The sequence below is a fragment of the Psammomys obesus genome, unplaced genomic scaffold (genome assembly GCF_907164565.1).
Source record: "Psammomys obesus unplaced genomic scaffold, mPsaObe1.curated_primary_1811, whole genome shotgun sequence".
Taxonomy (NCBI): domain Eukaryota; kingdom Metazoa; phylum Chordata; class Mammalia; order Rodentia; family Muridae; genus Psammomys; species Psammomys obesus.
Window position 1 is genome coordinate 9,506,227 of NW_026586589.1, and position 10,486 is coordinate 9,516,712.

At 49.0% G+C, this 10,486-nt stretch overlaps 1 protein-coding gene across 1 annotated transcript; it reads right to left on the reverse strand.

The window, feature by feature from the left end:
- Nucleotides 1–1,955: 1,955 nt before the first annotated feature.
- On the reverse strand, nucleotides 1,956–9,497 carry Bpifa3 (BPI fold containing family A member 3). The gene is made up of 7 exons (XM_055602197.1): nucleotides 9,371–9,497; nucleotides 6,735–6,885; nucleotides 4,897–5,004; nucleotides 4,005–4,154; nucleotides 2,980–3,064; nucleotides 2,543–2,606; nucleotides 1,956–1,990 (listed from the first exon to the last, which is right to left on the reverse strand). The coding sequence occupies exons 1-7, from the start codon at nucleotides 9,495–9,497 to the stop codon at nucleotides 1,956–1,958; spliced, it is 720 nt and encodes a 239-aa protein (XP_055458172.1).
- Nucleotides 9,498–10,486: the final 989 nt, after the last annotated feature.

The following is a 10,486-nucleotide window of genomic DNA, read 5'->3' on the forward strand; positions in this document are numbered from 1 at the left end:
AACCTGCATTTCATCATATTCCCCTTGGGTGGGAGGGAAGGTTGGAGGGGGCGTTAGAAGGAAGGTAGGGAGGGGAGACTTTGGGGTTGGGGTTCACAATTAAGAGTGTTGGCTTTGGGATACGGCTGCCTGTGTGAGATTGATGGGGTTAACAGGGCTGACACAGCCATTTCCTCATTGTGTGACTTTCAGAACTCTCACATGTAAACTGGGTGGCAGTTTTGTATCCCACAGAGTTGCTGTGAGGCACTTAATGAGGTGCTGAAACTTTTCAAGTGCTTATAATATGTGCTACTATTATGTGTTTATTTTTAAGATTTATTTTTATTTATGTGTATGTGTGTGTATACCATGTTGAATACCCATGGAAGCCAGAGAGGGCGCTGGGTTCTCCTGGAGCTTGAATTTCAGGCAGTTGTGGGCCACCTAACATGGGTGCTGGGATCGGAAATTGGGACCTCTGGAAAAACAGTAAGCACACTTAAACATGGAGCTATCTCTCTAGCCCGTGCTACTGTTCCTAACACATGCACGATATTTATCCTCAACCCTTGATGGATTAGGGTGGGAATCAACATTCAGTCATTGAGTAGCCAGCAGACCAATAGTTAACCAATGAATTCAATAGCCTTGAATACATGTTTTCCGTTTGTTATGGGAAACGTTTTGCAAGTGGGTTTTCATACACTCCACACACTCGTGTTGCATGCTAAATATTTTATTTTAAAAAGTGTTAAAAAGACAGCATGTCTCAGAGAAAGGTACATATGCAAATAGCTACGTGAGTTTCCCACAGACTGAGCACTCTTCCCCATAGACAGTACCGAGGTCAAGAAATAAACTGTCACCAGTTCTCTAGGGGTCCTTCCCTGTTGCTGAGCCTCGCCCTGCTGTGGTTACCCTGACCCCTAGCAGTATGCACTAGCTTTGGTATTTTTGACCTCTGCGTCACTGGATCTGCAACACATGCTCTTCAGGTCGGGCTCTTCTGATAGTTCACTCTTTGGAAGATTCGCTCCCATGGCTGTGTGAAATGGAGGGTCATTTTCATCACCACTGTCGGCTCAGTGTGTGACCCTCCTGCCTTCCTGCCTGCCTGGCCACCCTCTGGAGGCATTTGGGAACGTTGCTGCTTTAGGGCTACTGTGGGTATTGCTGCCATGACACTCTTGTCTTTTGACAGGTTGTGGGGATCCTCCCACAGGACTAGGCAAAGCTCAGCTTGACTGAATGTTACCAGTTTCCTGAGGTGTTGGTGTGGTTTCCCCATGCCATGCGTCGTGCAGAATTTTTATTCCCACATTTCAGGTGACAGACCCCAAATGGTGATGGCCTTTGTCTGAGACACAGCGTGTCTTCAAGCCAGGAGCCATCCACTCATTTTGCCCCAAATCTTTGCTGAGCTTGCCCACTACGCTGTTGCTAGCATTGGGGTTGGGGACACTGGTTGCTCAAGGAGCCATGCCTCTATAGAGCTGATCCTGGGTCTCTTTTGCATTCCTGCTCTATTAGGCTTTCTCTGTATCCTCTGGGAGCCCAGCAACAGACATGGCACACAGTAGGTGCTCACTAAACATAGATGAGCAAATAAGGAGTGAGATACTTCTGGTTTCTCCTTGCTTTGAGCAAGGTTCCTGGCTGCAAACAACAGGCTAGAGTAGGCATTCCCCACCATTGCTGGGCTGATGAGAAACCAGGGGTATTTACCCTAAAGCTTGAGGCAGGTGTGGAGGGTGGTGTGGTTAGGGTGTGTGTTGGGGTGTTGGTGTATCCTTCAGAGTTAGAGTTTATTGTTAGAAAGGACAGAATGTCTTGGGACCTGGGGATCATGCTTCCAGGGAATAGTAGAAGCCCTACATTGAGAGAGACTTAAGGTCTCAACTGGAAGTACCTCCTTCTGACCAATGGTAGGTGGCAGGAGGCGCCTCGAGCCTGGTGCCAGAGGTCTGGCTGATTCAGAGTTGACCAAGATTATGAGCAGCCACTTGTTCTGAAAGGAGAAGGGGAGCCTTGGTTGCTAGGTGACTCTTCTCCCCAGGTCAACAGAGAAGGGAATGCTTCCCCATACATTCTCCAAGGGCTGGGGCCAGGACCATTCTCATCACTCATTCAGAATGACATCCCCTTGATGGATGACTTTCTGGCCCCCCATTGCCAAGGCTATGAGTTCCACCAGGGCAGGGGCTGAAGCAGTTCAACTGTCCCTGGAGCAGGGGTCGTCTTGAGTTTAGATAGGGCTTCTCTCCTTGCTGGATTTGGAGAGCTTTTGGGGGAAGGTAGAATCTCTGGTCTGGTGGTTTGGTAGGGTTCAACCTGGTTGGCTGGGGTCCCTTCAATTATTCTCACTCTCTTGGGGGGGCAGTCAATAGAACACCTATAACATGTTCTCACAGCTGGGGTCCCTTCAACTCTTCCCACTCTCCTGGGGGGGGCAGTCAATAGAGCACCTATAACATGTTCTCACAGCACACGAGAGTGGTGGCTCCTCCCTCAGTATCTACCAATCCCAAGGAGGCCTCCCAGGATGGACCCCAACACTCACCCACGAGGCCTTTCAACAGCTTCACATCCAGCTGCTGGAGGATCTCACCAATCAGAGGACATACCTAGGCCCCCAGCACAGACAGAGGGTCATCCAGGCATAGGAAGGAACGGAGGTCTCTGAGGCACGGGACACCAGCACCACTGGATTCTAGCAGGACCCAGCCAACCACTAGGAGCCATGGGCAGCCCCCCCATGCCTGCTTACCAAAGCTCCACAACTCTATGAGGTGGGGATTTCATCTGTGCCTGTGCTACACACGAGGACACGGCCGCTTAGGGTGGCTGTCCCTTTCCTATGGCAAGCTAGCTCTATTGTCAGATTCCAAAGCCCAGGGTTAGCAGAGGGTTACAAGTTCTCTGCTAAACCACCCATACGTGTGCTTTGATCCTCAGACTGAGAGATGTCCACAGGGTGCATGGTTTCCTTAAACTTACCTGACTTTCTACCAGGTTTGGGATCACTTTCCCCAGGCTTTCTCTGAGGTTGTGGAGAAAATGTTTCATCTTGGGTGAGAGTGTCCTAGGAGGAGAGGTGGGAATTCAGAACAGAACAAACCATTCCACACTATACACTCTGCTGGGAGGTGTGTGCTTGAGCATTCTCAAATCCTCACTTGGCCCTCTACCTCACTTGGTGGTATTCTTGTCAGCCATAGTCTGTGGGGACCCAGAAAGGTGATGGCACATGGCCAGGGTCAGTACAGGAGAGTAAATGCTGACTCTTAGCAGGACTGTGGCGGGAGAGCACTAGAGTTTATGGTCTTCTTCTCCATCATCAAAGTCTGCTACAGTCCAAGCATTTACCACACACCCGATGCCCACACGGGCGGGCACTCATGAAGGGTGTCATGGTTCAGCATGCAGATTACAGAGAGAAACCAGCACACCCCTCACAGTGGTATACTGAGCTGGACAGTTGGCCGGCCAGGCCCCAGAGCTCCATGCAATTCTTGTTTCTGTCCTGTTCACCCTGGTGTCTCTAGCATTAGGCAGGTTGCCTGGCACTAGGCGATTCTTGGGTAAATACTTGGGACTATCTTCATGAGGTGCTTGAAAAGGTCAGGAAGGCATTCTAGAAGAAAGATCACCACGTGCAGGCATGGCGGGGCTGTAAAGATGAGGATAAGTGGACACAGAACGGGGCAGAGGGTGAGGACAGAGGGGCTCAAGAGGCATTTCTGAATTTGTTCCCCCACCCCCCCGCCTTATAGGATTTTAGCAGGAACTTAGGGGAAAGAGCAGAGCTCCACATTAGAAAGTTATTTCTGCGGTGGCTGGAGAATGGGGTGAAGAGTCAGGGAACACAGGGAGGAAGGGGAGCTCCTGGGGGGCAGGGCACAGGAGGAACAAGCGCTGGAGAAGGAATGAAGTCTGCTTCAGACTCATGAGGATGTGTGGAGCTATGAGGCCACAGCTGCTCATGAGTCAGGGGCTGCCCCGGGGAGAGCGGAAGGCCTTACTCAGCAGACATTGGCGCACAATCACTGCTGGGCTCCATGCGACACGTGCCCATCACCAGCTCCCTCCGGCCAAACTCGTCTTTCTCCAGCCAGGACTCTGCAGTGAGGCCCATGCGGGCACGCGTTTTGATGATATTCGAATTGAAGGGCCTGTGGTGCGAGAGGAGGAGGCAGGAAGGACCAAGTGGAAAGAGGTGGGGGCAGCCAGCAAGAAGAGTGGAGAATCCAGGCACTATCCACTGTCCTCCCAACGACCCACATCCGCTAAACCCTAGCTTAGTAAGGAGGAAGCGGCCATTGACCACAGTGACCTTCTATGCTTATTTTTATTTTTCTGGTACTAGAGATAGAACATAAAGCCTGGGCATGTTAAGTGCGGGCTCTGCCACTGAACCCATGTCCACTGCTCACTCCCAGACTTAGCATGACTTTTGAAAGTTGCTTAAGGAGATCAGTTTAGGAGTCTGGAAATTCAGAAATTGAGAGTAAGCCACTGTTTTAAGAGCTTTTCTACCTGTCTGCAGCTCCTGGCTCCCCTACAAGAAGTCTGAGCAGGAGGGGAGTGAGCAGAGGGAGAGAAGGAGTTGGAGTGGCTTCCCTCCTTTTTTTCATAGGACCCAGTTGCTGACACAACATGGGGTTGAATAAATGAATGACCCATGAGTGTCATCTCTGCTGCAGCAGAAGCAAGCAAGGAACAGAGAATAGTGACTCATCCTAGGGTCTCCTAGGGTCACGGTGAATTAGTGCAGGGGTCACAATTTGAGTTCAGGCTAGGGTCATGAAAGGTCTGGATTGCCTAGTCTCCCAGTCTTGCCTCACCCCTAGCTCCCAGGTTCCCAAGAAGGAGGAACAGAACTACAAAGACTCTGCTCTGTTGGGTGGGACTCACAGTCTGAATTCAATGTCAAATTCAAGTGTGATGTTTGCAGAGAACCACTCTTTGGGGAAAGCCATTTGGATCCCATCACAGTCCAGCTGCACATTGGTGATGTTGATGCTACAAGTGGAGAAAGCAGAGGCCCCACAGGGATCAGGGAAGGCAACTCAGAAACAAGGCTAGCCTTGTCTGCAAGGAGAGCCAGGTGGTAAGGCTGGGCACCAGAGCCTGGTGTGAATGTTCTGACAGCCTGGGGCCCAGCTGTCAAAAGGCCCCTGAAGTATTCCTTACAGCTGTGGATTATGCAGTCCATGGCCAGATGTTGACAGCATCCATCCTAGGACCTTGAGCCTCTTCTTGGACCAAGGACAGTCTTAATGGACAGCCCTATCAGCTGTCTGGGAGTCCACAGGGAAGCCCCTTGCCTTTTCCACACACTTTACTCTCAATTTGCTATCTGAAAATCACTTGGCCCACTTGCAATATATATCCCGAGTTTGACTACCCCTGTTGCTCATGCTGCCTCTTTCTGAAGATGCTTCAGTTCCTTCCTGGGCTCCCTGCTGTGATCTTGGCCTCTCTTTAGACTGTTGTCCATGAGGCAGCCTGTAGCCTTCATACTTCCTCTCATTCCCTGGTTCCTCTCTTGGAATAAGATACAATTGTACGCCATGTCCCCCAAGACCTGCATGGTCTATACACACTTGCCTTGTGGCATTGGTTTCCCTACATTTACTGCCGACCCTTTGCTCAGCCAGACATGGGGATATATCTGGTAGTCTTCAAACACACCAATCTCTTTTTTAGCTCTGTGCCTTTGCACCCACATCCTCTCCTTCCCAGACTTCTCTCTCACATCCCTCACATCACATGTCCTCTTCTCTTCACGTCATGTGATCTCTTGGACGGGGCCTGATCAGCCCACCCATTTCCTGAATTTGTTTTCATGGCATGCTCTTTCACCTGAAATTAGTTATTACTCTCTGAGGCCTGTCTCACTGGGATGCAAGCTCCCCAAAGGTAAAGGTTCACAGGTCTTGCTCATAGCTCTATTCTCAATGTGATTTATGCGCAGTAGATATTTGGTGAGAATTATAACGCTTATTAAAGAAATGACTAAAAAGAGGTGATTTTTGGCTGCATTTTTTTTTTTCATAGGAAAACTCTGCTAGTGACCATTGTGGCTCATTCAGATGAAGAGGAATGAAAAGTTCAGGTCAAGAGAAGGTGCAGAGCAGGCAGAATGATGGGCGGCAGAAAGCAGACTTGGGAGGTGGAAGGTTTAGAGTAGCAGTCTCAGTGGGTGTGGTTATGATGTACCTAGGTTTGCCATGGAAATCCTGACTACTGAGGGTTCTCAGATGTTCCAGTCAGGACTGTCAAAGTCCACGGCATCTCCTGTGGGCAGGACCACCGCTGTGACTGTTTACCTGGCGAGGGCCCACGGTTTGTGGGCAGTGCGGCCACTGCTTATGCACAGCCACAAAGCTGTGCCCGACTCGAATGGAGAGTCAAGTGTCTGGTTGTAGCCCTGGTCCTGATTGGTGTCCTAGATGTTTATTCAGGCTCTGTTCTGTGTCCGCATTTTCCAGGTGAGTTTAGAATGGCCAAACATGTTCCCCAATGTTGGCGGCAAAAGTGGGCTTTAAGTGTGGCTGTTGTTGCCAGCTTCCCTGATGTGCAGCACCCCCACCTCCCAATCCAGCTTGTCCTCATCTTTGGCTTTGTGGCTTGTTTTCCCTAAGTCTGAATGTCTTCCATTTTCCCAATCCTTGCTCTCTGTTTTCCCAGTTCTGCCCTTGACCTGGAAGTCCCTAGAGGGCCCCCAGGAATAGGATTTGAGGTCTCACCTGATCTCTTGCTGCTGTTGGAAGTTCATGCCACCAATCAGCCAGCCCACCATCCCTGGAGCCACTGTCCCTGACACGTTCAGGCGGTCCAGGAGGCGCATGCTCTGGATCCGGCCTTCGGCATTGTGCTTCAGGAGGCCCTGCGCAATAACTGGAAATCGAGATGGGTTGAGGATGTGCCTATTCCTGTGTAAGAGTGGAGCTACAGACACAGCAGGCCTGGGGCAAGCCCAGTGTATCCCTTTTCTGCTGAGCATTTACGCCTGTCTTCTTGTCTCCCACAGAGAAGAAACAGGTCCACATTAAGAAGCTCCCTAAGTGGAAACTATGGCTGAAGATCTCTCTCAGTTGTACCAAAAACACCAACTAGGAATATCATTTAAAAAATAATTTACTCTGCAGTAAAAATTATACATTTTCAAGGAATCAACTTGAGAAACAATGCTCAAAACTTATAAGATTTTTATAGGGGATAGAGTAAAATCTGATTAACAACATGCTAAGCTTATGGGCAGTCTCCCATTATTGAAAGCATTCATTTCCTCCAACTCTGGAGTCAGATTCAGTGTGAGTGAAATCAGATGTCCAGATGGAGTCTTTCAGAGGAACTCAACACACTGGAAAATTCACATGGAAGAATAAAATGTTTGTCAGAAGAAGCAGTCTTCCACAAAGGAGCAACAACTAAAGGATCATGTTGCAGAGACAGGTCTGTAAGCAGATGAGTCCTTGGGTTGGGAATGTAGTCCTTTATTAGATGTGCTGGGAAATTGACTCATGTGGGCAGGAATGAGGCTGGGTCTTTACTTTCCATGCACAGATGCACATGAGATAAATGTCCACTGTGTGGATTAACACCCTTAGTGCGGAAGGTAAAACTAGAACACTGTTGAAAAAGACAGCTAGAGTAATTCCGAGATGTGACAAGATCTTGGGCCTCCTGGCTGCTGCACCTGGCTGTTTTCTCTCCTCTCTTCTTTCCACACACCCCATACCCCCCGCCCGGTCTCTCCACGTGGGACAGCTCAGTCTGGTCACGCCCTCTCTAGACTCTCCAAGAGGTCCCTGTCTTTGCCTCTGGCTATGCCCTTATATATTTACAATAAATCTTTCTCTTCCACCATAAAGAAGACTCCAAACACAAACTATATACTGATATATTGATGAATTTGAAACTATTTCTGTTTGGGAGGAGCACAGCCCACCTCTGTTCTATCTGCACATTCAATCAACCGTAGATTGGAAATACTTGGGAAAAAATTAACTGTGTTGAACATGTCCAGCCTGTTTTTTTTTTTTTTTTTTTTTGCCATTATTCACTGAATGTGATATGTTAGTTATTTACAAGTCATTTGCATTGTCCTAGGTCTTATGAGTAATCTAGTGATGGTTTCAAGTATGAGGAAGCATTTGCACCAGTTCTGTGCAGACACTGTGCCATTTTATGTAAAGGTTGGCACATCCAAAGGTTCTAGGATTCAGGGGGAAACCTGGGACCAATCCTCATGGGTACCTATGCACAACTGTATTTCAGACAGTGCTTCAAGGAAGTAAATACAGTTAAATGAGGGCATAGGGTCAGCCTTAATCCGATTGGGCTGGTGTCTTTGTAAGAGGAAGATATCAGGTTTGTTCTTCTCTGAAAGTCTGTGAGAGAGAGCCATCCACAGCAAGCAATAGAGGTCCCTCCCCTGACACTAAAGCTGTCAGCACCTTACACTTGAGCTTCCCGCTGTCAGACTATGTAAAAACAGTAACTGTCTGTTGTTTAGGCTCTCCTGTCACTGCCCCAGTCTCACCCCATCTATGGCATCTTCCCTTGGTACATCTCCCTATGGCTGGTTGGTAGAGGTGGTGGGGAGTAAGGAGAAGGGGCAGACAGATATGTCCTCTTACAACGGGAGTGAGTGCATGCCAGCGCACCCATTTAAAGAGGAGCCTAACAGTTTCAATTAAACTGAGCTTCCATCTGTTTTGGATATGTCTATCCTAGAGGAATTCTCCCAATTGTTCTAATGGGGACACATCCAAGGATGCTCACCTCAGTGTTGCTTACAGCAACGGGAAGATCCAGACAGCCTAGGCGACAGCCCTGAGAGGGCGGAGAGCACCCTGTTAAACGGGGGTAACAAAGTGCATGGACTTCTCTGCACTAGTCAAGACAACCGAGACGCCAGCAGGATAAAGGTATAAAGCAGCAGGATAAAGTGGGGAGTGAAAAGCAGGATGAGTGATACGTCAGGGTTATACCAACACCTCCTGCAAAGGATGCAGACATGGCTCATTGCTTCTGTTGTCTTGAGACAGAGCCTCATGATGTCAAACCAGGTAGGCCCTAAACTCAGAGATGTACCCGTTTCTGACTCCCAAGTGCTGGGATTAAAGGCACATACACAAGCTAAGCACATGACAGTTCCTGCCAAGATGGTCAGGGAATGGGAATGAGGATAAGGGAGAAATAGAAAACGATGCAACAAGAGTTCATGTGCTAGGAATTGGAAAAATTTAACCCAGTCTCAATATTTTTGTACTTTAGGCCTAAGGGAAAAAGATAAATTAGAGGCTGACCCAAGGTGGCTCGGCTGTGCCCTCCCCACACCCCACGGGCAGCAGGCCAAGCCCAGGGGTAGGCTCACTTCTGGCTAGGGTGGACCGGCCATCCTTGTGGGCCTTGGTCAGTCCAGGCCAAGGCTGCTCCGGCAGGGCCACGGGCAAGGCTAGCAGTACCAAGAGGAGGATCAGAAACCTCCAGAGTAGATGCATCCTAGCTGCTGGCACCTGAACCTGCAGGTGTCAGTAAGGGTCCGGCAGGGCCCAGGCAAGCTGGCTGTGAGTATGGCCACCCAGATGGATGGCTTTACAGCTGTCTTCAGGCGGGTGGCTCCACGGCGGCCCCCAGCATGCTGTGGGAGGTGGTGCAAATGGCTCTGGCAGCTACTCCCAGGGCTGGCTCACATGGCCGGCAGATGCAAGAGGCCAGGGCTGCAGAAGCAGGCTCGGTTGCTTGGAGACGCTCACCACAGCTACTGTTGGGTCATCCAGCAGGAGTCCTCTCCCTGAGCTTGGGCACAAGCTACACACTGGTAACTCTTCAGTGAGGGAGGATGACCAACCCAGCACTGTTAGGTTGGAATAGAACCTTCTTATTCCCTTTTCTTTTTGGGGGAGAGAGCTTTCCAGAATTTGTTAATCTCCTAACTGCAAGGTTGTATCACTTGAACCCCATCTCCTCACTGATCTCCCCCTGTTCTACTCTGTTTCTCTGCTTTTTACTTTTTTTTTAGAGCCTACTTTCACTGTGTGAATTCACACCGTGTTTGTCTTTGACCATCTGTCTTGTTTCACACAGAGTAATAGCCTCCTGGTTTGTTCATCAGAAATGGCAACCTTTTCTTCTTTGCAGAGGCTTAATGGTATGCCACCGACCCACTGATGAATACTGCAGTCCCTGACACCGCCTCGGTGAACAGAGGAGGACAGGTGTCTCTCTGATGTTGAATTTTATTTCCCCTGTATACCCAGAAGTAGAATTGCCAGATCATATGGTGGTTTAATTTTTGAGGCACCTCTTATATTATTTTCCGTATGATGAATTTACAATCAGCAGTGCAAATGGGGTCTTAATGTTCTCTCCAGCACTTGATATCTTTTAATTTTATTTTTTATTATAATTTTGTTTATCCTTTGAAAATTTCATACACACACACACACACACACACAAAGATAAACTAAACAAGATCAAACTAGAGCCC